Raw genomic sequence first — 27,707 nt, 5'->3', positions numbered from 1 at the left:
AAGAGCTCCAGTTTTTAGTGTGGAAATCTCCCAGACACAGATTTTGGGGAGCGGCAATCTCTGACGTTTTGCATGCTGTTCCCCGTTTCTGATAAGCGCGTCCTAGAGAGGCGCTGCGCACGTTATGAACAGATGCACTTGGGACTGCAGAGAGGAACTCGCGAAGCGACCGCCGAAGTCCATCCCCGCGTCGGAGCTGCTCTGAGCTCAGGGCCCTGGTTGGATTTGCAGCGAGCAGGCCACGCCCCCTAGCCTCAAGTATCGCGAGACGCGTGGGGCCGCTGTCTCGAGACTGCGCACGCGCGCAGGGCGCGCAGGGCTGACTGCGCCTGCGCGACCCGGCTCTCGCGAGACTTGCGAGTAAACAGCCCCCCGAATGTCTGCGAGTGTCTCGGCCGCGGAGGCGCCGTTCCTCGGGGCGCGCTGCTCCCGAGCGTGAGAGGCCGCGCGGGTACGTCAGGGCTCGGCCGCGTCCCCGCTGTGCCCGGACTCTTCCCGCCCGCACGAGGCGGGACACGCGGCCTTCCCGGGGCGACAGACCCGCTGTCGGTCGGACGCGGCGTGCGGGAGAGCCGGGACTGGCTGGCACGTCGGGAGGCCGCGCGGGGCCGGGGGCTCGGCTCTCCTCGGGGTCGGGTCCGGGTCCGGGGAAGGAGTTCGGGGTTGGCGGGCACGGAGCGGCCTCTCATACTTGCCAGTCGGGTCCCGGCCGGGCCCCGAGACTCTTGGACCCCCCTCGGCGGTGCTCGGGGTTCATCACCCCGGATCTGTCCTCAAGACCTCTCGCTCCTTGTTCAGTGCTCGGGGCTTACTCTTGACGCTGTCCTTGGGACTCATTCCTGGCTCTGCCCAGGCTTACTCCTTGCTGTGTTGAGGGCACACTCTTGGGGTGCACCTTGCATTCCATCTTGCAAGTACGTGCCCTGCCCCCCTGTGCCCTTCCTCCAACCCCACATGACTAGTATTCACCAGCCTGTCACCCCATAAGTTTTCTAGTGTGTTAAAAATCGAGGGGGCTAGGAGACTCTGGTTTCTCCCCCACGCTTTGAGCTCCCTCACCTCTGATTTTATTGGGAATTGCTCAGGCAAAGCCCGTGCGCCATGCATGCATACTCTTTCAATTTGTTCAGTGATTTATTATTATTTTTTCCCTATAAATTTGTCCTGTGGGGACTGTAACCCACTTGACTACAGTTCTACCCCTGGGCCCTTTGCAGTCCCTCCCGCTAGCCCTTACCCTGCACCCCTTATCTGCTTGGTCTCTCTGGATGTACCTTTTTCTCCATGCTTTTAGAAATAGGTAGAAGCAGCTAGCTTTCTGTGCCTATTTTTTTAGTTATTAGCAGGCTGTTGGAGGAGGTGGGGAGCCTATTAAGGCACATTTTTATACTTGATTTCTTTCTCGGGCTCACTTTGACCTCAGGAATGCTTTTTGCAAATAAAAACAAATTCCCATCCCCGTGTTTGTTATAGGCTGCAAGCACTTTTTTTGGCGGTGGGAAGGGAACAGTCGAGAGGACTCTTGCCTGTCCCGTCTCTGCTACATCCACTACTGTACTTGGTCCCGCCTGTGATCAGTCCTGGACCCGCCAGCCCAGTAGTCAGTTTCCTTGGGGATCCCTGTGTTCTGCTTCTGTCCTCGTGGCCTGTCAAGTGTCTGGAGAGGGCCACAGCTAGGTGAGCAGAGGTGACCTGACCTGCAGCATTGAAAGTGGGTTTTCAAGGGGAGGGAATTGGCAGTTACCTTTCTACACCAGGGAAGTAAGAGCTGAGGTCTTGATTCTGCCTTTGGGAAGGGCCTTTACCCCCTTCAGTCCTTGGCATCAGGACAGATTCAAGCAGGAAGCAGGGCCTGTTTTGGAGTGTGTGTCCCCCCACCCCCCATCTCCAGTGCAGCTCCAGGCACTGGCAGCTGACTCTTGGGACAGTGCCTGCTGGTCTGGGCAAGTTGTACTTGGCTGCTGAAATCCCATAACTAGATTTCCTAGTTTTGACAATGTCCTTTTGCTCAAGCAGGCAAGTGCAATGTTTCAGGGTGTCTCCTCTGTGATGCCCCATTGGAAGATTTGAGGCTAGAGAGGAAGTGGCACCATTGATAGGACTCAGAGACGGTTGCCTACAAAACTGGTTTATAGTTGATCATTAGGGGGACCCCTTAATTCTCAGGCTGCACCTCCCAGCAGTGGAAATACTGTGTGGTGAGCAGTTATTGACAGAAGTGCGTGCTATATTCTGGGGCTACATTTTCATTGAGCTGAATGGTGTCCTTTCCTGGCCTGAATAATTCTGTTTTTTTCTGAGGCTATTTTGGTAAAATAGCTTGTTAAGGACATGGCTGCTGTAATCAGAATGGTGTGCTGTTGGTGTCGAGGCCAAGTGACTCACTGTGGCACAGAACTGAGAAGTATCGAGCTTGCTGGGGCACAAGGAAACCTTTTGAGCAGGCTGGGAAGGTGGGACAGGTGTGTGTGTGTCAGAAACTGCCTCTGGGCCCTGCTCTTACCACTTATACAAGTTACTGGGGTTTTTGCTTTGTTTTGGTTTTGTTTTTGTTTTGTTTCTGTTTGTTTTTTTTTTCCCCACACTCAGTTCATGTGTCACTCCTGGTGGTTTAAGGGACCTGGGCCAGTTGCATACAAGCAAATGCCTTACCTGCTATAACTGTCACTGCAGCCCCAACGTGGTTTAGATTTTGAGGCTACTCTTGGCTGTGTTCAGGCCTTAGTCCCTGACTCTGTGCTCAGGGATCCCTCTTGGCGGGTCTCTGGGAGCCAAACGTGATACCATGCCAAAGATGAAATAAGGGCCAGCTAGCTATGCCCCAGCTGTTCACATATGTTAACTCAAAAGTGAATTAAAGATCTTGAGCTTTGATGGAGCCCACACTGTATTGAGGAACAAGTAGGTGGAATGTCTTAGATGTTTTCATAGATTAGATAAAGATTAAAAAAAAATAGTTGGACTATATCCATTTAAGAGAGATTCTTTTTACAAAAGAAACTTGGGTCAGAACTAAGGGCCACTCTACTGAAAGGGGAGAAAACCTTCCCACCATGCACTAGAACTAAGGCTACTCCCTGAATGAGGAAAAAAACATTTATCCACGTAAAGAAAATAAATAAATAGGGGCCCACAAGGTGATGCTAGAGGTAAGGTGTCTGTCTTGCAAGCGCTAGCCAAGGAAAGGACCAAGGTTCGATCCCCCGGCGTCCCATATGTTCCCCCCAAACCAGGGGCAATTTCTGAGCGCGTAGCCAGGAATAACCCCTGAGCATCAAACGGGTGTGGCCCAAAAAACCAAAAAAAAAAAAAAAAAAGAAAGAAAATAAATAAATAAATAAATAAATAATATACAAGATTAATATAGATTATTCACAAAGCTTGCAACAGAATAAATCCCATCAGAAATCAGGAAAGGATGTGAAAGTTCTGGCAAGAAAATTTTAAGCAAAAATAAATAAATAAATAAATAAAAAGAAAAAGAAAATTTTAGGCAAGAAAAATGTTGATTGTCACTTGTTATCAGGGAAATGCAAGTCCCAGCAGTGATATTGCTCACACAGGCCAATGGCCTGTATCCAAAAGACTGACCTGATAGTGTGGGTGGGGATGTGCTGTGCAAAGGAATTTTACCACTGAGTCTGCCTCAGTGGAAAACAGTAAGAATAGAGATTTTTTATGACCCAGCAAGTCCATCCCCAATTACTAATTTGAGGGGATATATGCATGCCTGTGTTAATCGCAGGGCTTCATAAAAGACAGGATAAGAGAGCAACCCAGGTATCCAAGGACACATGAACGGATAAAGAAATTGAGGTATAGAAACCCAATGGAATCCTGTGCAGCTCTAAAATGCATTTTGTTGTGGAATAGATTAAGGGCCGAAGGCAGAATATAGCAGGCAGTATGTTTGCCTTGCATATGGTTGACCCGGCTTTGATCCCCGGCATCACACTGTCCTCCAAATCTGCCAGCAGTGATTTTTGAGTGTGTGCCAGGAAGAATACCTTAAAACTGCCAAATGTGGCCCAAAAACCTAAAAAAACAAAACCAGGGAAAAGTACAAATGATCTCACTCACTTAGGGTATCTAAAAGAAGTGAAGCGGAGGACAGTTTTTACAAGTTATCTCCAGAATTATAATTTTAAGGGTAGTTTACATGATAGAACAGTCAGTAGAAGAATCTCAAAGCAGCAAACAAAGTTGACCAGAAATGAAATCAAGCTCTATTCGGTCCCTCCATACATCTTTCTCTCATTAGCCCCATCATATGAGTTGGTCTGTTTATTTTCCATTTAGTGTTTGATATATATATATATATATGTATATATATATAAATCACAGGTCACACCCTGTGGCGCTTGGGTTACTCCTGGCTCTGTGCTCAGAAATTGCTTCTGGCAGGGTTGGGGGACCATATGGGTTTCTGGGAATTGAACCACCATCAGTTGGGTTGGCTGCATGCAAGGTTATTAATATAGTGTAAAAGCAGGATAAAGATGGAAAATTTATAATTATGAATTTATGGTTAATACCACCCATTTTGAAATAAATAAAACTTAAAAAAAATACCACCAATTTTTTTTCTTTTTTTTTTCTTCTTTTTTTTTGCTTTGATTTTGGCCACACTGGGTTCTGCTCAGGGCTCACTCCTGGCAGGGCATTAGGGACTATATGGGGTACTGGAGCTCAAACTTGGCTTGTCTGGATTCTCAGGTTCCAGTGTGATTGCAGGAGTGGTGGTGGTCTGTGTCCCCCTGTGCAGCAGGAGCTCCTTTGCTGCTTATAAGCCTCTTGGAAAGAATCTACTGGCATTCGAGTAGCTTTCTCTGGCTGCAGCTTTCCTTTCCTTCCAACTGTCACCGCTTATCTCTTCGCTAAAGAGATTATGTGGTTTCATAATGTGCAGTCCTTAAAGTTATTGATTGAACCTTCTGATAAAAATTAATTTAATAGCAAGTAGAAAAACCTTTTTAGGTTGTCTCTGTGGACTTGGCAGGACATATTTTAGACTCTGGAAAAGTGAAGGTGTTGTTGAAGGGATTTTATTGGGGTTTGTTGTTTGGGGACATACCAGGTGATGTTGGTCAGGACTCCTTGCGTGGTATTCAGCAGATCCTGCAGTGCTAAGGATGGACCCCTGAATGCCCTGCAGTGTGTAGTCTACTTATTGCTTGAAGCTACTCCCCTGCCTCACTGGAGTTATTTTATTTTTGGGTTTTGGGCCACACCCTCTAATATTCTGGGCTTATTCCTGGTGGTAATCAGGAGACCATGTGGAATGATAGGATTGAACTTGAACTTGGTTCATCTCCATGCAAGGCCAGTGTTCTGCCCCTGTTGGAGTGATTTTTTTATGTAGTTTTTCCTTTGAGGGCCTTAAGTACATATATAGAAATGATTTGTTTTTAAGTATTTCATAGTGGAAAGGGTTGAAAAATGTTAGATATGAGCCATGTTGTTGCCCGAAAAGGGGTGAAGTTTTTCTGAGCCATGCCAGGGACATGCCCAGGAGAGAGAGGGTTCCAGATAACAGGGAGATGAACCCCTGCCTTGGAGACAGGGAAGGACCAGATGTTTCCAGGGAGCTGGGCAGCCTTCATCCCCTCCTCACCTCCTCCACTGCTCTCAGGTCTCACTGGTCTCAGTCACCTGGAGAGCCTGAGACTTTGTCCCCAGTGCTGTTGCTTTTGGTAACTGGGGTGTTCATGCACTGCCTTTGTTTTGCAGGCTGGCCCACTTAGTCCCTGAGGACTCGCTTCTTTGGTGCCCATGGCTCAGAAGACTTTGTCATCTGGCCCAGAGTGAGCCGTGCCTGATGCCCAAGATGGAGAAGAAACGAAGAAAGAAATGAAAGCCTCTCCTCTCCTCAGGCCCGCCCACAGAAGGCCATGGAGCCCCACCTTGGTTTGGGTCGGACAGGAGTGTGAAATGGCACATCAGTGATGTCTCGGCTCTCAGCCGAAACTCAGAAGAACTTGTAATCAAAGGAGAAACAGTGTGATTTGAATTTATGCAATTTCCTGACCACAGCCCCACCATGAAGCTGGTCAACACCTTGCTGCCTTTGCTGGTAGTTCTGCTCTGGGGGAAGGAGCACCTGGGTGACAGGCTGGGGAAGGCAGCTTCCACAAGACCTCATGTCCCAGTTGCCCACCACTGACGCTCAAGGTGGGATTCTCCTCCACCGTCGTGGAATATGGTAACTACCTTGTTTGAGTTACTTTTCTGTGGTTGTCGTTGATGGGGGCCTGCACATATGCCCATGTGATCACGCCTGACCTGGACCCTCAGCCATGGCTTGTTTGCACACTGCTATGGCACTTTGTCTGCACCTGGCCTTGAACATGTGTTTTGTTTGTTTTTTGGTTTTGGGCCACACCCAGCAGTGCTCAGGGCTTATTTCTGGCAGGCGCAGGGGGACCCTATGGGATGCTGGGGACCTGGGTTGGCCACATGCAAATCTGTGTTTCTGAACCTGAATTGGCCACATGCAAAGCAAATGCCCTCCCCACTGTGTTATGGCTCCAGCCCAGCCATGTGTGTTTAAACCTGGCCCTGGGCTCACACTCCTTTTGCTGTGGAGCTCATACTATCTCTCTGGGGTACAGTTGACCAGGTCATGCAGATTCGAGCCATTGTTTTCCTAGGTGTCACAGTTCCAGCTGTGGCATGCACACATCTTTGTTAATTGACGTGCTGGCTAGTGGACACACCCTTTTTTTTTGTTTGTTTGTTTTTGGGCCACACCCGTTTGACACTCAGGGGTTACTCCTGGCTATGTGCTCAGAAATCGCCCCTGGCTTGGGGGGACCATATGGGACGCTGGGGGATCGAACCGTGGTCCTTCCTTGGCTAGTGCTTGCAAGGCAGACACCTTACCTCCAGCGCCACCTACCCGGCCTGGACACACCCTTTTCATTTTTTGATTCCTTTTCATGTCGCTCTGAGATGCAGTGGAAATGTCTTGCAGTGCTGGGGATAACAGGCAGCAGGGTCACCAGGCTGGGCTTGGTACTTATGATGGAATCAGAGTTGAACTCGGTACTCTATGCTTGCATGGCAGGGGCTCTATCTCTTTGGACCATGGCATTACTTAAGTGTCTAGGACTGACAAGTTTTGTTTATTTTTGGCATCCTCCCAGCCCATGTTCTCAGGAGGTCTGGACGTCCATTCTGGTGACTGTCGGCCAACTTGCCTGGTGATTTGGGCCAACACTCCTGTGATACTAGGATTCCCAGGCCTTCCTGGCTGTGTTTGGGGTAGGGGATACTCTGTGGTGCTGGGGACTGAACCTTGGTTGACCACATTCAGGGCCTGTACCTGAACTCAGGGTCCTCATATTTACAGTTATTTCTTAGTGTAAAACATGATGCTGCAACACTGGGGCCTTCACCTGTGTACACTTCCCTTCACTGATGGCCCCAGTTTCCTTGTGACAGGTACTGGGGTCATGGGATTGTCACTGGTCTGCTTCAGGCAGGTCATTTCCCCTCCTGCCTGCTGTTGGGCGGCCCTTCTGGCCATGTTGTCAGTGACTGATGAGTCTTTGTGTGTCTGAATTGTTTTCATATTTGAAAAATTGCTTTTTTTATTTTTAATTATGATAACAATGATGCAAAGAAAGAGGATAAGGTAAAGTTACAGGGGAAGGACAGTCACCCATATATAGAGTTCTCAGAAGAAATACCCTTGCTGACGCCTAAATTTTGAACTTACAGTCCAAGAACATTAAGAAAGATAAAACAGAACCCATGTACAATTAACTTTGTCCACAAGTCTCCAGATTGTAGTACATTATAACATTTCTTAGCAGTACACAAAGCAATCTAAATCCATGAAATTTATGTGACTCCTTAAACATTGAAGGCATAGTATTTTTTTACATTTTCATGCACATGCATATTAATTTGAGTTAACATCAAAAGTTTAAGTGTTTGTTTTTTTTAAGGTTTAGAGTCAATTGAGCATAGTAAATGGTGTTAAAGTGGCAAATATTGTTTTCATAGGCCCACCAAAATATGGGGGACATGGAAAGGAAAAGCCTTGGCCTAAATACAAGGAGACTACCCCTGAAGTTTCCTGGCATAAGACCAACTCTAGGTTTCAGGCAAACTAGTTTGTTCAATCCAAGTCGTTGTCTGTAGTGTCAATACAGTTTTATTTTTCACGCAGTCTCTATTGTTGGCATCAGGTTTCTGTATTAAAGATCCCGGGATCTGCATATCCTACATTAAAGTCAGACTGTTGTGGAGCATCCTCTAGTTTCACCTCACAATTAAAGGGCAATGCAGAAAGCCCTGTCCAGTAAGCTGGTCGTTGTTGATGTTAAGTCTTCTCAGTGTTAATGGAAGTCTCTTTTGAGTAGGTCGATGTCAGAGCAGCAGTAGGATCTTCCCTGGTAGAGGATTGCTTCCAGGTGATGTTATAGACAACCTTGGATGTTTCATAGATGGCTTCCCTAGATCAGGGGTGAATGGAGAATGCCCATTCTTCTGAGGCCTGTGCCAGGTCATTAGGTCAATGTTTAGGGTGTAAGGTCCCATTGCACTACAAGATTTGTGTGCTCCTATCTCTATTAGATAAGAACTTATTTGTTTGTTTAGTATTTTCCTGTTTCAATGTGCCTATGCAAACAAGAAATAAAGCCACGTGGCGTTATCAGAGTATATGGGGGCGTAAGAACACGTCCAACAATACCCGGGACTTGGTTCAAACATAAACATTAAACTGAGGGACTCTTTTATCAAATTCCCTATTGAAAAGTTCACAGAGAAGATAAAGAATGGGGAAAATCGTCACTGTATAAGAAAATATTCAGCGGGCTCAGAGAGATAGCACAGCGGCGTTTGCCTTGCAAGCAGCCGATCCAGGACCTAAGGTGGTTGGTTCGAATCCCCGTGTCCCATATGGTCCCCCTTGCCTGCCAGGAGCTATTTCTGAGCAGACAGCCAGGAGTAACCCCTGAGCACCACCGGGTGTGACCCAAAAACCAAAAAAAAGGGCCGGGTAGGTGGCGCTGGAGGTAAGGTGTCTGCCTTGCAAGCGCTAGCCAAGGAAGGACCGCGGTTCGATCCCCCGGCGTCCCATATGGTCCCCCCAAGCCAGGGGCAATTTCTGAGCGCTTAGCCAGGAGTAACCCCTGAGCGTCAAACGGGTGTGGCCCAAAAACCAAAAAAAAAAAAAAAAATATTCAGCAAGAGCTATAGCTGTCAAAGAAAACACAAGTAAAATGTTGAAAAGACATACGTGTCCATTTTATGCCTTTTGAAATAGTTGGGGGGGGGGTGTTAACTCCAGTGCACCACTTTGGACTGTGACTAGGACTCTGCAGTACTAAAGTTAAAAAGGGTAAATGTGGAGTAATGATGGTAGGGGGTGAGAGAGTTAAAGAGAAAAATGAGCTTTTGTAGGGGTGTGCGAAAGGGCAGAGTACAAAATGGACATTCTTGACCGTACATTGGAACATGTTATTTGTGCTTTGAAACCCACCCAGTGTCTAGTTTTTTATTGCCATCATTGAATTCACAGCTGCATGTACTGACCTGGGTGTCTCGGCACATTTTCTGCCTTTTGCAGGTGCTTTCTTCGAAGAAGTTTTTCATTTGAGAACTTTTTCAGGAATCTTGCCGTTACATGTATGTCAATTCTCACTTCTCTGTGGTTATTGATTTTAGAATATATCGTGGCTTTCAATGGATACTTTACAGCCAAAGCTAGGAATTCCTTTATTTCAAGTGCCCTGAAGAGCAGTGAAATAGATAATTGGAGGATCGTTCCCCGAAACAACCCATCCAGTGACTACCCGAGTGATTTTGAGGTGATTCAGATCAAAGAGAAGCAGAAGGTGGGGCTGCTGACACTCGAAGGTCACCCGAACATCAAGCGGGTGACACCGCAGCGGAAGGTCCTGCGTTCGCTCAAGTTCGCTGAGCGTGAGTATCGCTGCCTTTGTTCCCTTCCTCTACCTTCGCTCTGCCATTCTCTCATCTGCAGGGAAGGTTTCCTGGGCAGAAACAGATTTAAAAAGCAGCTTGTACTGCTCTGCGAGGAGACACTTGTATTCAGGATGGGAGAGGCCCCCCGTGTGTGACCCCTCTCCATAGGCATTTGTTTCTGTCTCTCTGCATGGCACTCTTGATTCTTTGCCACTTCACTCCTCTCTCTGAGCCTTATCTTATGAGTGAAGCCACACCTGGGCTCTAAGCTCTGGATGTGCTGCTCGGTTCCAGGCCAGATGGACAGACCAGGCCATGGCCCCTCCCATCTTCCAAATATTGTTCTTCCGTCAAAACCTCCTATGCTCCCTGCCTGTTGACTTAAAGATCAGAACCAATATGGGCAGTTGCACTCAGTCATTTCTTGGCTGTGCAAACAGTCTCTTCTGCTAGAGTCCTGTTGCCAGTTTCCAGGCCCGGGACTTTGCCCAGTTGTGGCCTGTGAGGACTGGGGTAGGAACAACTGCAGGGGCCAGGGGAGAGTTTGGGCTTTAATAAATCTGCTTGCACGAAGCCTACCCTGGGTTCGGTCCCCAACACCAGATATGGTCTCCTGAGTACTGCCAAGGGAGATCTCCAAGCACTGCCGGATGAATTTAGTTCTCCCTTTGGTGGTAGGGATAATGACAGTACTTCTTTGGCAGCATTGCAGCTTTATCCTCTTTTTTTTGGGGGGGGGGTTTTATTTGATTTTATTTGGGGCTTCACCCAGAAATGCTAGTGGCTCACTCCTGTTCTTGGGTTATTCTGTGGTGTTGGGAATGGAATCATTTTGACACCTGTACAATTTGAACTCCAAACCCCGTCCTTTGAAGACTGAACTAGTTTTTACTTAGTATATCTTAGTATTGGGACACCGAAAGGGGTAAACTTTGTGGTGTTTCTCTTTTTATCCTGTCCATTAAAAAAAGGTGTTTATGGCTAGTAAAATGGATGCTTTTAATCTTCAGAGTGACTTTAATAAGGCACAGTTGGGTGCCTGCCATCAGAATCAGGGTGCAGGTCCTGTGCTCTGTCCAAGGGTTGCCTCAGTCGCCTGCAGCCCTGTTGGGGGAAGGCAGAGTTCAGAGTTCATGCCTCAGTGCTCTACAGTTCCACTGGGTGAAGGCTGAGTTCTCATGGTCTAGCCCGACTATGGAGAAGAGGCCCTGGGTGTAGGACCTAGCCACAGGGTCACTGCCAGGTTCTGAAGTTAGTTGGTGACTTTGTGTCTCCAAAGGCACACCTGTCTTTGTGTGTCTTTACTCGTGTGCACACCCTATACCACAATCACCACACACACACACACACACACACACACACACACACACACACACACACACACACCCTATACCACAATCACCACACACACACACACACACACACACACCCTTCGCTGGTTCAGTGAGAACAATAATCTTTTGTTTGTTTTTGTTTTGGGGGCACATCTGGTGAAGCTCAGAGGTTACTCCTGGCTATGTGCTCAAGAAATCGTTCCTGGCTGTGGGGGGAATCATATGGGACATCAGGGATCGAACCAGGTCTATCCTGGATCTGCTGTGTGCAAGGCAAATGCCCTACCACTGTGCTATCGCTCCGGCCCCCAATAATTTCTTTTTTTAAGAGAAAAAACAAAGAAACATTCTATTTCAGTATCGCCATAGACTTTCCTTTATAAAACTTGATTTTATCAGTTCAGTTCTTCTCTGTCTGAAATTGGTGGCTAAAAAGTTCTGGGTCAGTGAGTAGAACTTTCTTCTGGCATGGGGAGGTCCTGTTTCTTCCTTCAGGGCCCAGGGTCACTCCTTGGAGTGCCATGTGCCCCCTGACCTTCTGGTTCTTGCCCCAGCGGACCCTGGCGCACCTTGTAACGGCAGCCGCTGGAGCCAGAAGTGGCCATCGTCTCGCGCCTTGCGCCGTGCTAGCTTGTCCCTGAGCTCTGGCTTCTGGCATGCCACCGGCAGGCACTCGAGTCGCCGGCTTCTCAGAGCCATCCCGCGCCAGGTGGCCCAGACTCTGCAGGCTGATGTGCTGTGGCAGATGGGGTATACAGGTATGTGCTCGGGCCCAAGCCCTTTCCTGCCTCGGTTGCAGTGCTGGCTGCACAGTTCATCCTGTGGGCCCTAGGGTCTTTCTGTCTTGGTCCTGAGGGCTGGTCTGGTGCTGGACACCTCCTTTCAACTTTCCTATTTGCTTTGGGCACCCTCGTCAAGTCCCAAGCTGACCGTGTCTGCTTGCTCTGGGGGCTCAGGTGCTAACGTCAAGGTTGCTGTCTTCGACACTGGGCTGAGTGAGAAGCACCCCCACTTTAAGAACGTGAAGGAGAGAACCAACTGGACTAACGAGCACACCCTGGACGACGGTGGGTGCAGGATACGACTTGGACTGAGCGTGGAGGTGGAGCATGGTGCTTCCATCCACATAGTTTATCCTTTTTCTGTGCTTGTTTTCCCTGGCAACAACAGGGCTAGGCCATGGCACTTTCGTGGCAGGCGTCATCGCCAGCATGAGGGAGTGCCAAGGGTTTGCGCCAGATGCAGAGCTCCACATCTTCAGGGTCTTCACCAACAGCCAGGTGCGCTCCCCCCTGGAGCCCTGTGGTGGGAATTCTGGGGGGAGGGGTGGCCTTTTATTTTTCTGGTGGGTTTAGTGTGGGAGCTGCACCCTTCTGCCTGAGGCTTCCCAGTGTGACTCTCAAGCCACTCTTTCTGTTCAAGGGCCTTCCCAGGCATCCTTTCTTCATTTCTCTTCTGTCTCCTCGAATTGACTTTTGTTCATAGGCTGTAGCTAAATACACAAGAGAGCCTAACCGATCAAACACCTTGTTTTTCTCCCTAGACAGAGCCAACATCCTGTTTTTCTCCCTAGATAGAGCCCACATCCTGGTTTTCCTTTAAACAAAGTACATAACTTCTTTTTCCCTTACACAGAGCACTTACCCTGTTACTTCTAACCTGATTAAATTCGTTTTTTTCTCCTTACCTGGTTGGATCCTGTTTTTTCCTATTTTCCATGTTTTTCTCCTAACCTGATTGAGACACATTATAAATATCTCTTCTAAAATAAAGGATTGTTCACATTATTCTCCAGAAGTGGCTCATGGATAGATTTTTGAATCTGTATGCTCTCTACTTGTCTGGGCTCCCACTTCACCAGCCTCATTTACAATAGGCAAGAAAATAAATGATGGTGAAGGGGCCCCTTAGATTTAGGGAGATAGCCACCCCCCCCCAAAAAAAAAAGTAGTGCTCTTCCTGAATCTAGCTCTAAGGGCCCAGAGTTTCATGCTGGAATATCTTCTTCAGAGCACTATTTGTTAGTAGAGTATTTTCTCCTTCAGTGAAGTATTTGATAGTGGAATATTTTCTTTCTCAGTACAATATTTGCTAGTGGGGCATTTTCTTCTTCTAATAATGTTTGTTTGAGGCATTTTCTTTCTTAATAAGGAAACAGAGACTCTTATGGCCCCTGGTCAGCCAAAGAATGTTGCTGTCCTTTTAAGGGTCAAGATATCAGTTACCAGAAGCCCACCCCTTGTAATTGCTGTAGGATGGCAGTTGTTGGGGGGTGGTACCCCAGACTGAAGTGCTGGAGGAGGGGAGGAGACTTTGCCAGTTCTGCCAGCAGTATTTGTCAGTGAAGTATTTTTTTTTTCTTAGTGGAGCATTTTCTTACCCAGTGCAGTATTTGTTCATGGAACTTATTTCTGTAATCTAGCAGAACTTTATTACCAATCATCTGTAGAAACAGACACAGCTGTGGCACCTGAGGCTATGTCCAACCCCTCAGGGCTGCTTTCATCCCTCCCCTCAGGTATCCTACACATCTTGGTTCCTGGATGCCTTCAACTATGCCATCTTAAAGAAGGTGGATGTGCTGAACCTCAGTATCGGCGGCCCCGACTTCATGGATCATCCCTTTGTCGACAAGGTCTGTGGTGCAGCTGTATTCGGGGTGTGTGTGTGTGTGTGTGTGTGTGTGTGTGTGTGTGTGTGTAACAGGTGCTTCCTTCGACAAGGTCTGTGGTGCAGCTGCATTCGTGTGTGTGTGTGTGTGTGTGTGTGTGTGTGTGTGTGTGTAACAGGTGCTTCCTTCATGAGACATTCTTGTTTGTAGGTGTGGGAGCTGACGGCCAACAATGTGATCATGGTTTCTGCCATTGGAAATGATGGTCCTCTCTATGGGTGAGTGGCCAAAGGATCCTCCTTCCCACCTATGGAGATAATGCAGAAATATTTCCTTTTTACGTTTTTTTGTGGGGAGGGGGTTACCACACCCCGCAGCCCTCAGGGGTTACTCCTAGCTCTGTACTCAGAAATCGCTCCTGGCAGGTTTGGGGGACCATATGGGATACCAGGGATGAAACCCGGGTCCGTCCCATGTTGTCAGTGTGCAAGGCAAACACCCTACAGGGGTTCTATTGCTTCAGCCAGAAATGTCAATTCTGTGTGGAAGTGCTTTTGGGGGAGATTGGTCACCTTTCCTGGGGGTCCTGGGCTGCACAGTGGGGTGCTCTGAAAGCTGCTCTCAGGTGCCCACAAAGGAAAAAGTAGTTGGGGTCTATCCTCAACATGCTTCAGTCCCCCTGAAACAGAACTGTGTCTTCTTCGTGTGCACGGGGGTTCCTGGCTACCTGTGGATGATCTATGGGAACTCCTTGATGTGCTGTGAGGGAGCAGTGAGCCAAGGCACCTGGACTGTTTGAGATGCTGCTTTCATAGGCCTGATGCTGCACTGGGCAGTCCTGGGCCCCTTGTGTTTGCCTAGCTAAGTCTGCCTCCCTCAGAGGGTATTGGGTTTTGGAGTTTGCTGTGCTCAGCTCCAACACTCAGAATGAGAGATGACTGAGTGCCCATCATGGTACCAGGCATCCCGGAGCACTCTGAAGCATTGTACATAATTTTTTCTCCATTTCTCCTCCATTCTCTGCTTGCTCAGCACTCTAAACAACCCTGCTGATCAGATGGACGTGATTGGAGTTGGCGGTATTGACTTTGAGGACAACATTGCCCGCTTCTCCTCCAGGGGGATGACAACTTGGGTAGGTGATTGCCTCTCCTTATAAGTGGATGTGACAGACCAGGAATGGGGCCTGTGTGCAGGAACCGAGGTGGATTGGGTCTCACTGCCCACTTTCCCTGTGTGCTGACTCTGAGGCACATTCACCTGTCAGCACTTTGGGCTCCAGTCTAAGAAGCCAGAGAAACTGTAAGAACCCATATGTCAGCTACACTGCCCTGGAGGTCACAGTGTGTTGCTGGACCCACCTAATTACATCTGGGTGGGGAGTGACTGACTCAGTTGACTCTCCCTCTGTCACCCTCAACAGGGCTCCCCAAATCCTGAGGGTAGGTCCTCTCGGGGACTATAAGTTCAGGGGTCCTGCCTTCTTGTGCACACTGGGCCTTGCCCCACATGGACCTTCTTTCTTGAATGAGGTCTGCCCACTTGTCCTTTGGTCTGGTGTCTGCCCAGAAAAGCCATCTTGAGAATCCATGTGGTCTCGGTGCCCCTGCACTGTCAGGATCCCTCACCCCTCTACGGGAGTCTGGCTTGGCCTCAGTTCTTCAGTGAGGTTCTAGATGGATTCCAAATGGCTACTGTATCCTTGGTCACTGCAGATGCAGGTGGGGCCTGGCAGTGCAAGTCCTTTTTTCTCATTTGAACCTCATTTTTTTTTTTTTTTTTTTTTTTTGGTTTTTGGGCCACACCCAGTAATGCTCAGGGGTTACTCCTGGCTATGCGCTCAGAAGTGCCCTGGCTTGGGGGACCATTGGGACACCGGGGGATCGAACCGTGGTCCGTCCAGGCTAGCGCAGGCAAGGCAGGCACCTTAGCGCCACCGCCCGGCCCCAGAACCTCATTTTTAATGATCTTGACTTGCCTTATTGTTTAGTGGCCACAACCAGCAGTGGTCAGAGGCTACACAAGCTTGGTAGCTCAGGGTCAGTCCCAACTGTGCTTGGAGATCCTTATGGTTCGGGCTGGAATTTGGGATGCCCTCATGCAGAGCCTGTGCTCTACCCTTTCTGTCCTTCCCTGGCCCTCGTATTTCTGGTGTTTGGGATCATCTGAAGAGAAATCTGCTTGTTTCCCATCCTGATTGTTCCCATATGAAGGTGGCTAATCGAGTCTCAGTATCTTAGCATTGCTGTCACTCCCATGCCTTAAGTTAGTGTAGCATCCACATTTTCAAGCAGTCATGTCTTCCCGATCCGGGTTTGGCCCAGCACCTCACTGGGGTGTACTGTGTCTGTCTTTGCATTTCTGGGCTGTTCCCACTGCTGGCCACTTCTGCTCCTAGGAGCTACCGGGAGGTTACGGCCGCGTGAAGCCTGATATCGTCACCTATGGTGCCGGGGTGAGGGGCTCTGGTGTAAAGGGGGGCTGCCGTGCCCTCTCTGGGACCAGTGTGGCCTCGCCTGTGGTGGCTGGTGCTGTCACCTTGCTCGTGAGGTAAGCATAGATGCATGGGGGGATTGGTGGCAGGGCCTGAGGGAGACCAGGGCTCTGGCCCCTGCCAGTTGGGTGAGTCATGGCTTTTTCCCTCGGAGAATATGTGTGTGATTCCACAGCACGGTGCAGAAACGGGAGCTGGTGAACCCTGCCAGCATGAAGCAGGCCCTGATCGCATCCGCCCGCAGGCTCCCCGGTGTCAACATGTTTGAGCAGGGCCATGGCAAGCTGGACCTGCTGCGTGCCTATCAGATCCTCAGTAGCTACAAGCCCCAGGCCAGGTGGGACTGCAGGATGGCCTTTCTCCCTGACCCTGGATCACACACCAGTGCTATTCGGGTGATCTCTTTCACCTGTTGGCAGAGGGCCCCGTCGGTCATGTTCTATGTGCTCTCAGAATTCCATCTCAGTCCCCAAAGGGAGATGTTGCAGATCTGAATTGGGTTCTGAGCCCCCGTGGAGTGGGGGAACAGTGGGTTTGGGAATCCCACAGGCGTGGCCCCCCACGTCTGACACTTATCTCCTCCAGCTTGAGCCCTAGCTACATCGACCTGACCGAGTGTCCCTACATGTGGCCCTATTGCTCACAGCCTATCTACTATGGAGGCATGCCAACTATCGTCAACGTCACCATCCTTAATGGCATGGGTGTCACTGGCAGAGTCGTGGACAAGGTGAAGTACCCATCCCTCTCAGTCCTTCTGGCCTCACCCTCAGCGGGCCCAAGTTGCAGACCACCCTGCATTTGTCTGCTCAGGTCTCCTGGGTCCGCCTGACGAGTGGACAAGTCACATTTGCTTGTCCTCAGTACATTTTTTGCCTAAACTTTAGGGCCTACTTGGAATTTATTGTTTTATTAACAAGCACAGAGGAGTCTTTGACTTTAGGAAGGATAGTCTGTGTTTGCATTTTGTTTCAATTGTTGTTTCTGTATAAACATCACCATAAAGGTTAGAGAAACTGCCCAGAGCACTGATCTCATGTGATTTTTTTTTTAATTTTTAATGTGAACAAAGTGAATTACGAATCTTTCACAGTAATATTTAAGATACATAGTGACAATGAATCTGGAGCATTCCCACCACCAGTGTTGTTCTCCCTCCTCCCCTGTTCCCAGCATGTATCCTATATATCCCTCCTTTGCCCCCCAGATTAATAGTGTAACTGGTTCCCTCTGTGTATAGCTTGTTATAGATTGGGTATCGATCCTGTTCTTGTTGATCTCGTGTGATTTTTATTGTTTGTTTTGCTCAATCTCGAGGTTTTTTTCTTTTAACTAGAAACAGCTTATTGAATCCCCTTCCCCATTCAGCTTTCTTTTCTTTTGACAGGCTTAAAGTCAGCCACCCTCTCGCTGTCCTCTGCCTTCTACACCACCTCTCTGTTGGTCATGCCCTGGCTCTTGAGACTGCGAGCACAGTCTTGTCTTTCAGCCCAACTGGCCTCATGGCACTGACTTACTGGCTCTGGCCCTGCCTTCCTGGCTCACAATCTGTCAGTGTGGCCGGGCCTGCACTTTCCTGCTCAGAGCCGTGGTTGCCGGGGTGCCTCTCAGGCTCATGGCTGCCTTTGTCCAGGGTGCTGGGTGGGTGAGTGCTCATTCTTCTGGGCTTAGGGCTCACACGGGCTCCCCACTCCTGAGACTCTTCAGAGGGAGCCTGGTTTGTACTTTGTCTAGTTTTCCTGCAGTTATAGTGTATTCTTTTTTTTTTTATCAAAGACTTAGAAACCCTCCCATAATACAGAAAACGTTGACTAATTGGGCAGGGCCAGTGCACGGCTATGAACCTGCCCACCCACCACTCCCCATTAAGCCCCTCAGGAATGGTGGTTCCAGCAGAATCCCTCTGATGGCCACATTGTTCCCACTACTTGGGGTCTGGTGTGGCACTCAACCCCACAATGTCTGCTGCCTTCCCCAAAACCTAGTGTCCCCTTCCTCCAACAGCCTGACTGGCAGCCCTACCTGCCCCAGAATGGGGATAACATCGAGGTTGCCTTCTCCTACTCACCTGTGCTCTGGCCCTGGTCGGGCTATCTGGCTGTGTCCATCTCCGTCACCAAAAAAGCAGCCTCCTGGGAGGGCATTGCCCAGGGTCACGTCATGGTCACCGTAGCGTCCCCTGCCGAAGTGGAGGTATGGGGCCATGGCCTGGGGGAGTGTGGGGTTGGGGGCACGGTGTGGTTGAAGACCTGAGCCAACGTTCTGTGCTTTGGTACCTGTGCTGGGCAAGGCCAAGCATTCTGGGAAGTTGCCAAGAGGCCACAGACTGGCTTGTTTGGTGCCACTTTTTGTGACTTAAAACACATTTCTGTGAAGGCCTCACCCTGTGTTGGGAAGCCTGTGCAGCCTGTATTGTCTGACAGCCCTTCTGGATTCTGAGTAGAAGGGATGGTTTGAAGCGGAGACTCCTCCAGATGGTTACTGGAAGCTTAGCTACTGAGTTGAGAAGAGGCTTTTTTGGTCATACCTGAAAGCCCTGATGTTTGGGGCTGTGGAGACCCATCTGGCCTATCTTCCCAGTCCAAGGACGGCGCCGAGCAGACGTCAACTGTGAAGCTGCCAGTGAAGGTGAAAGTCATCCCTGCACCACCACGGAGCAAGCGGGTCCTCTGGGACCAGTACCACAATCTCCGTTACCCACCCGGCTACTTTCCCCGTGACAACCTTCGTATGAAGAATGACCCCCTCGACTGGTGAGACACCCCAGTGTGTCCTGTCTCTCCCTCCCCAGCCAGCCTGGTCTTCGTCCCAACTTTCCTTGCTGGTGCTACTGCTACCTGTGTGCTCGCTATCTCTGTCCCCTATCCCCTCCATACAATGCAGCCCCGATACCTCATGGTTCCCTGCACAGGCCCCACAGCAGTGTCTGGTTGTTCATTCTGCAGACTCCTGGGGTTTCCTGCTTGTGGCCGTGCAGCTGCACATGCCCAGATGTGCACCTGGACTGCTGAGTGGCCCAGCGGTTGGGTGCCAATAAAGGTGTCAGCAAAGTTTTGAAACTTAGTGTGTGAGAGGAGCTAGGGAGGCCTGTAGGTCTTACACAGGCGCTGACAGAGACCAGAAGGGAGCTTCAAGATGTAGAGATGGTTTTGGCTAGGAGTAGGGCCTGGGTATGGCTGTGCTGGGATGTGGGCATGTCTGAGTGCCCTCTGTGTGCCCCACCCAGGTCACTCACCATGGGCCTTGCCCTGTCTGCATTTCTGCTCAGCTTGCCTGAGCACCAGGGGGACAGCAAGCCCCCAAGCCCTGACTAAGCCCCCAGGGCTCTTACAGCTTTCTCTCCTCATCATCTTCCCTACCCCGGGTTTGTGGGGCTGCTTGGGAACAGCCACCTCACTTGCAGCCTCTGCCACTGCTGCACTGGCCTTCCAGGAACGGCGACCACATCCACACTAACTTCAGGGACATGTACCAACACCTCCGGAGCATGGGCTACTTTGTCGAAGTCCTTGGTTCGCCCTTCACATGCTTCGACGCCAGTCAGTATGGTGAGAAGTGGGGACCGTCAGTGGAGCCTCACCTGCACCCACCTCACGGAGCTGGTAGAGGGTGGGGGTAGCTGTCCGGGCACCTGGCAGGATTCCTGATAAGGAGGGATGAGGACATTGATGTTCTCTCTCTTTTATTGTTTTGGTTTTAGTTTTTGGGCCACACCCGGAGTCACTCAGGAGTTCCTCCTGGCTCTGCACTCAGAAATCGCTCCTGGAGGCTCGGGGGACCATATGGGATGTGGGGGATCAAACCTGGGTCTGTCCTGGATTGGCTGCTGTGCTATTGCTCCGGCCCCATTGATGTTCTCTTGTGCTCACAGATGTCGGCTGCTTTTGCTTCACCAATAAGTGGGACTGTTTTATTTTGTTTGTATTTGGGGGAGTTTCCCAAGTGGTACTTAGGTGATTTCTTGGCCTGTTGGGCTGGCGATTGAAGTAAGGGGCTGAGGACAGGTGTGGGGGCTTGGGATAGACATACCTCTGTTGGAATCTCACATGACCTGAGTCCACAGCACATTGTCCTTGCTAGAGGGCACCACCCATGTTCTGGGTCCAATCCTGTGCAGGAACCTTGCTCCTGGTGGACAGTGAGGAGGAGTACTTCCCGGAGGAGGTGGCGAAGCTGCGGAGGGATGTGGACAACGGCCTCTCACTCATCGTCTTCAGTGACTGGTACAACACATCAGTGATGAAGAAGGTGAAATTCTACGACGAGAACACCAGGTACCACAGCCCTGGGTGTGGGGTGACCCAGCAGCACCTCATAGCCTGTGCTCTGGATGGGCTCAGTGGCCACCTGGGCCAGCTTCAGGTGACCACGAGAGCTGCCCCTTGGGGCACCTTGCTTACACCCCCATGCTCTGCACACAGTCCTACATCCCATGCTCCATTCCTGCCGAGGGCTCAGCACTATGTGCTGGCCACTGGAGTCTTTTAAGTTCTCTCATCCTGGCTCTGTTTCTGCAATCAGAGGGCTGTAGTTAAAGACACTTCCCCTTAAATTAGTAACCAGACTCCTTTGGGAAACTTATCCTTATAACTTATCCTTATGGGAGAGTTGGAGTTTTTATTGATTTTTTTTTTTTCTTTTGGTTTTGGTTTTGGGCATACCTGGTGACGCTCAGTGGTTACTCCTGGCTATGCACTCAGAAATCGCTCCTGGCTTGGGGGACCATATGGGATACAGCAGGATCGAACCACAGTTAGTCCTAGGTCAGCACATGCAAGGCAAACACCCTACTGGTCCCAAGAATTGGAGTATTTTAAAAATCAAAGATCTTGGAGCCAAGTAATAATACAGCAGGCAAAACATTTGCCTTGTACACAACTTAGGTTGAATACTAGGTTTGATCCCTGATATCCTATACAGTCCCTCAAGCATGCCAAAGTGGTCGCTGAGCACTGCCAGGTATTGTGATCTTAAACCCAAAACAAACCGAAACACCAAAGGTCTTTGTTGTTGCTGTTGTATTGAAGATGGGACTTAGCTTCTCATATTAAAGCTTACGCTCTGCCACATCCCTACTGACCTAGGCCTTTATTCTTCAAAGTTTGAGTAAGTTTCTTCTCTCTCTCCTCATTGACCTCTGTGTCTACATACTGAACAGTTAATGAGACAGCTGTAGTCTTTGTTTTGGGGCCACACCCAGCTGTGCTTAGGATATACTCCTGGCTCTGCACTCAGGGATCACTTCTGGCAGTACTTGGGAATCATGGGATGCCAGGGATGCTGGGTCAGCCATCATGGAAGATGAGCATCCTCCCCATTGTGCCATGGCTCTGATCTGCGTGTTCAGTGTCGACACAGGCCAGGGTGTGTGGGGTGACAGACTCTCCTCTGTACAGACAGTGGTGGACGCCAGACACTGGGGGTGCCAACGTCCCAGCTCTGAATGAGCTCCTGTCTGTGTGGGACATGGCATTCGGTGACGGACTGTATGAAGGGGACTTCACCTTGGCCAATCATGAAAGTAAGTGAACTTCAGAGCCGGTATTGGTTAGGGTGGGACTAGGTACCCTGTAGCCTCTCCCAGTGATCGTGGCCCTGCTTAGTCAGCCGTACTGGCCACAGTAGTGTGCAGGGCATTGAACGTTGCGCCTTCCACCTCCTAGGCATGAAGCTGGAGATCTGAGACACTGCCCATACCTCTGCTCTGAGGTCTGATGTGGTTCCTAGTGTCTTGGTCTCTGAGTCTGCCAGGGGCCTCCAGGAGGCACCTAGGTCAGCAGCTCCTGTGTCTATCACTTGTTTAAATTAATATAAAATATATTATTTATATCTTAAAATAAAATATAAAAATAATATAAATTAATATAAAATGGTCTAGAGTTCTAGTGTTGGGATGAGTCCTTTCTCAGCATGGTGCCTTTACCCCTTCCTCCAGCGGGTCTGGAGAAGGGCAGTAGTGGCGAAATAAATTCATAGGTAGTCAAAGTTTCAGGAGTCAGCCAGCTTTATTTCACGGCCCTAACTGCCATGTGCATTTCCTTATATGGCTAAGCTAAGCCTTTTCCAAGCCTTGTTTGCTCCTCCTCTGGCTCTTATCTGCCTCTACCTCCCTTTCAGCTGCTCCCCATGTTTCCTTGCTGCTTTTCTCTCTCCTCATTCTCCCAGGTCACACCTTATATTCCTTACTCCAAAACAACCCCCCCCTCTTGTGGGTGGATCTGACTATCCAGGTGATACTAACATTTCAATAGAAAGTTTAGGCCTTTGGGTAAAGGAGTACTTCACTCGTCACAACTGTCTGATGTCAGTGATCCTCAGTCATCTTCATTCCAGAGGTTTCTAAATAGGAAATGCAAGGACTTCAGCTGGCCTACATACTCATATCTGCAGCAGCTTTGCACGGTCCTTTCTAACACTGCCCTGAGATTACAGACTGGCCTTCTTGAGTGTTAGTATTACTGGTCCAACACTGAATTCAGGCATGTCCAATTTGGCACTTCATGCTTCCATAATTACTCAGGAACCTCCTTTTTGCTGGAACTTTAGGGTGGTTGTACTTTAGTGATCAGGCTGTTGTAGCAACTCCTCTTTTAAGACTAAAAACAGCTTTAGAAAACACCATCTGGAGGAAGCATTTGAGGCCAGTCAGTATCTTGGGCACCTGCTGTCTCTAACCTAACGCTGACTCCCTTGTTGCAGTGTATTACGCATCCGGGTGCAACATCGCCAAGTTTCCAGAAGAGGGCGTTGTGATCACACAGACGTTCAAGGACCAAGGTAAGGGATACTCGGTGCTTGGACGCCAGTTCAGGCTCCTCAGGGCAGTCTATAGTTAGATTCCATTGACACCCGGGACACGGTCACCATGCTGTTTATGTGGGGCCAGTTCACCACCTTTCGCTCTAATCAAGCCCCCTCCCAACTCTCATGCCCACTCTAGGCCTTTTTCCCCCCCAATATTATTGTATGGTCCTTGACTTAAACATGACTGCTGGGTAGTTGCTCTGGTCAGTGAAAAGAGACAAGACAGCCCCTTGCTGCTGACTTGAAAATACATCTTTGGGGCCGGAGAGATAGCATGGAGGTAAGGCGTTTGCCTTTCATGCAGTAGGTCATCAGTTCGAATCCAGCTTCCCATATGGTCCTCCATGTCTGCCAGGAGCAATTTCTGAGCATGGAGCCAGGGGTTTCCCCTGAGCACTGCCGGGTGTGACCCAAAAACCACAAAAAAAAAAAAAAGAAAAGAAAAAAAGAAAATACATCTTTACCAATCACTATGAAGTCAGTTCAGTTTCCTATAGAAGTGGCATTTGTAGTGTAAGCACTATCAGAGTTGCTGAAAATTTTTGTTGCTGTTTATTATCTATTAAATAATGCTATGTTTAATGTCAATATGTTTATGTTGATTAATATTTAATCACCGAATGCTTCTATGATTTGTGAAAATATATATCAAGTCATTGAAAATTTAAAAATGTTGACCATTTTTGAAGATACTGTTTGTTTTTTGCGGGGCGGGGGGGGGGGGGTCCACATCGGGCAGTGCTCAGGCTCACTTCTGGCTCTGTGCTCAGGGGTCACTCATGGGGTTCAAAGGACCCTATGGGGTGCCAGGGATCAGTTGTAGGTCAGCCCCGTTCAAAATAGGTACCCTTTTGTGGTGTGGGGGTGAACAATAAGGAAGGGACTAGAGAGGGAGTTCGGAGGGCAGGTTCTGGGAGGTCTGTACAAGTCCCCGAGTTTCACCCACACACTTCAGGGTGGCTCCCGTAGGTTTTTCAGACCCCATTCCTTTAGATGACAGATCCACCTGGGGGCCTTGCCCTGTAGCCTGCCCGCTGGGCAGCGTGCGGCTCAACCAGTTCAAGAGCCCAGCACTCCCTTCTCACACCACTTCCCCTTGCTGTGCACCTGCACTGGAGGCCCAGACTGGGGGCTCCACTTTCCCATATGTGGGCAGTCAGAGATGGCCGGTTCCTCGTGTTAGTCCTCCCTACTCATTCTCTTCTCAGGATTGGAGGTGCTGAAGCAGGAAACAGCCATGGTAGAAAATGTGGCTATCCTGGGTCTTTACCAGACACCAGCAGAGGGCGGGGGTCGTATTGTGCTGTACGGAGACTCTAATTGCTTGGATGACAGTCACCGGCAGAAGGGTGAGAGTGTCCCTATGCCCTCTGGGCATAAGCACAGCGGGGGTGGGGTGGGGGGTGGGGGGGGTGGGGGCGGGGGGCACCCTAATTGCAGGCCCCCACAGCTTGGGGACAGCTTTCTTCCTGTCCACCTCTTTTTGGCTTCTGGTCTGTCCCTACTGGGGGTTGGGGTACCCCCCCAGGTGTATCCTGACCTTGCTGGGCCGTGGTACGGATTGAGAAACCCTGTGGGCTGACTGGTCCCGTTATTTCCTGCAGACTGCTTCTGGCTCCTGGCTGCACTGTTGCAGTTCACAGCCTACGGAGTGATGCCACCCAGCCTGAGCCACTCGGGCAGTCGACAGCGTCCCCCCAGTGCGGGCCCAGACTCTCCAGAGCGGATGAAAGGTGAGTGCCTGACCCCAGCCACATAAGAGCTCTGTACCCCAGCTGCTCCTGACTATGCTCAGGGGCCCCCATAGACTATTCTGGTCCTTCCACAGGAGAGTCAGTGCCTGTGAGTAGAGAGGTAGCTTGCAATGTTATGCCTGGAGCAGTAGGAGAGGAGGCAAAAAGCAGCAGGAGCCTGGAGACCAGGAGTTCAGCAAATAGTTTCTCCACCAAACAGGCAGTGACCATCTAGCAGCAGTTTCCTTGTGCTACCCCCTCCTTTGAGTGAGGGGCTTTATATATCTCTGGTCCAACTGCCATCCTGCAATATTTTCAAGAGGCAGGCTTCTGATAACTGACTTCTTCACCCTTAAAAGAACAGTAAATTTCTTATAGCTGACCAGGTGCCTTAGAATCTGTTTCTTTATAGTGGCTTTCTCCACTCCTGTGACATTGCGCCCTGCCCCTCTGGGGTGCCATGGGACCTGGGGCTCTGCCAGCCATGGGGCCCATGTCAGACACATCAGGCTATACTCCTCAGGTTCTCTGCTTCACACTGCCAGCAGTGCCCCCATCTGTAGAGAGCATCTCACCAGGAAGTTTCAGCCTATGTGGTGTCTTCTGTTTGCACTGTGTCACTGTTGCAATCTCAACAAGGGGCCAGAGCCTTAGGATACTGCGGTGGGCGCCAGCCTTGCATCTTATATAGTCTTTCAAGGAGGGAATTCCTAATGGGTGGGCGCCAGCCTTGCATCATATATAGTCTTACACACACACACACACACACACACACACACACACACACACACACACACACTCACTCACACACACACACACTGACACACACACACACAAACACTCACTCACTCACTCACTCACTCACTCACTCTCTCTCTCCCTCTCTCACTCTCTCACTCTAACCTCTAATGTCCATTAAGGCCTGCCTGTGGCTTATGCACAGAAGTCTGAAATGGGCCCGGAGAGATAGCACAGCAGTGTTTGCCTTGCAAGCAGCTGATCCAGGACCTAAGGTGGTTGGTTCGAATCCCGGTGTCCCATATGGTCCCCCGTGCCTGCCAGGAGCTATTTCTGAACAGACAGCCAGGAGTAACCCCTGAGCACCGCCGGGTGTGGCCCAAAATCTAAAAAAAAAAAAGAGAAGTCTGAAATGGGAGAAAACTTAAGTTCTTAGCATGTTGTTACCTGAGAATGAAATAAAAGAGACCCTAGGCAGATTCGAGGACACCCCACAGCTTTGTGGGGTGTGACCAGTGGGTTGTGGAGCTAGCCAAGTTCCTGGACCTGGCCCCTGTCTGTCTCCACTAATGAACTCTGTCTCCTCCTTTTTCTCCAATATCGCCTCAGGGAACCACCTGCACCGCTACTCCAAGGTTCTGGAGGCCCTCCTGGGAGACCCTGAGCCACGGGCTCTGCCTGCCTGTCCACACTTGTCATGGGCCAAGCCACAGCCCTTAAACGAAACAGCACCCAGGTGAGTGGCTGTTGGTGTCGCTAGGGACAGTGGATCGACCCTCAGTGCAGCAGTGCTCACTGGGAAAGCCAGGCCCAGGAGACTTGTGAAGAGCATCTCCATCACCACTTCCTTTTCCCCATATGTCCCCCTTCATCCTGCCACTGTGGCCCCCTTTGAGGAAGGTCAAAGAGGGTCCTTATTCCTGTCTCCCACTCCCTGACCTTGGGAGTGTGGCTGTGTCACAAGGCCCTTTGCCGCAGACTTGTCCTGGCTGTGTAGTGACCCTCAGAGTGGGCCTTGCCTGGCACTACAATCTGGCCCATGAACTTGGTGCTGGCATCTAGACTGGGGGCGCCTATGGTTCTGAGCAGCCTGCAAGGCTCTGGAATATGTGCCTACTGCCCATCACTTGATGCTTGTTTCCTCCCCCCCTGCCTTCCCGGAAGCAATCTCTGGAAGCACCAGAAGCTGCTCTCCATCGACCTGGACAAAGTGGTGCTGCCCATCTTCCGGTCGAATCGTCCACAAGTGCGGCCCTTGTCTCCGGGGGAGAGCAGTGCTTGGGACATACCTGGAGGTCAGTCCTGGGCACCTCATTAGTGTTGGAGTGGGGTGGGGTGGGGTTGTGAGTTGCCTACATTGCCAGGAGGCCAGGTAGGATCCTGCAGCCTTCCTGAGCATCCCCCATTGTCTTCTGCAGGGATAATGCCTGGCCGCTACAACCAGGAGGTAGGCCAGACCATCCCCGTTTTCGCCTTCCTTGGTGCCATGGTGGTCCTGGCCTTCTTCGTGGTGCAGATTAATAAAGCGAAGAGCAGGCCCAAACGAAGGAAGCCCCGCGTGAAGCGCCCACAGCTGGGGCAACCGGTCCACCCCCCGAAGGCCCCGTCAGTGTGACCACCCTCAGGCCAACTGGGACAACCACAGTGGGGCTTGGGTAGCAACGTAGGGTCCCCGTTGAAGGGGCCCATCCTTCAGTTGCAGTGGGTAATCCTCTACTGAGGTGTGTCCCCCTGGGGAACAGACATCTGGAGGTTCCTTCCAATGCTCACTGGGCTGTTTCATCTATTTATTGTTAAGAGACACTTTGCAGACTTGGACTGCTGGGGAGCAAAGCTATTATTTTGTCAGTGGAATGCAGTTTTTTACTCACCTCATGAGGACTGGCATGGATCGCTTGCCCTCCCACCAGTGGGCGGCTGTCTGTGAGAAAAACCTACCTGGGCTTTATTTTTCTAAGTATCACCTGCCATCCTATTTTGTAATTTGGGGTTTGGATTTCACCATTGTCGGTGATGAGAATTCTCAATAAATGTGCATTACCTGTATGAAGCAA

General features: G+C 50.0%; 1 protein-coding gene across 1 annotated transcript; it reads left to right on the top strand.

The window, feature by feature from the left end:
• The first annotated feature begins 375 nt into the window (after window positions 1–375).
• MBTPS1 (membrane bound transcription factor peptidase, site 1) lies at window positions 376–27,707 on the top strand. Its single transcript, XM_049786714.1, is given in 24 exon segments — window positions 376–451; window positions 5,731–6,119; window positions 6,122–6,202; window positions 9,679–9,936; window positions 11,828–12,031; window positions 12,230–12,340; window positions 12,444–12,553; window positions 13,792–13,908; window positions 14,095–14,162; window positions 14,917–15,019; window positions 16,283–16,434; window positions 16,554–16,715; window positions 16,964–17,108; window positions 18,383–18,571; window positions 18,959–19,131; window positions 19,811–19,926; window positions 20,496–20,652; window positions 21,775–21,899; window positions 23,078–23,155; window positions 24,391–24,531; window positions 24,787–24,915; window positions 26,263–26,389; window positions 26,818–26,948; window positions 27,072–27,707. Coding segments are annotated over 23 exon segments (3,180 nt in total). The 5' UTR covers window positions 376–451; window positions 5,731–6,013; the 3' UTR covers window positions 27,269–27,707.

This window comes from Suncus etruscus, chromosome 14 (genome assembly GCF_024139225.1).
Source record: "Suncus etruscus isolate mSunEtr1 chromosome 14, mSunEtr1.pri.cur, whole genome shotgun sequence".
NCBI lineage: Eukaryota > Metazoa > Chordata > Mammalia > Eulipotyphla > Soricidae > Suncus > Suncus etruscus.
The sequence above is the reverse complement of the archived record's forward strand: the minus strand, read 5'-3'. Positions and strand labels throughout refer to the sequence as shown.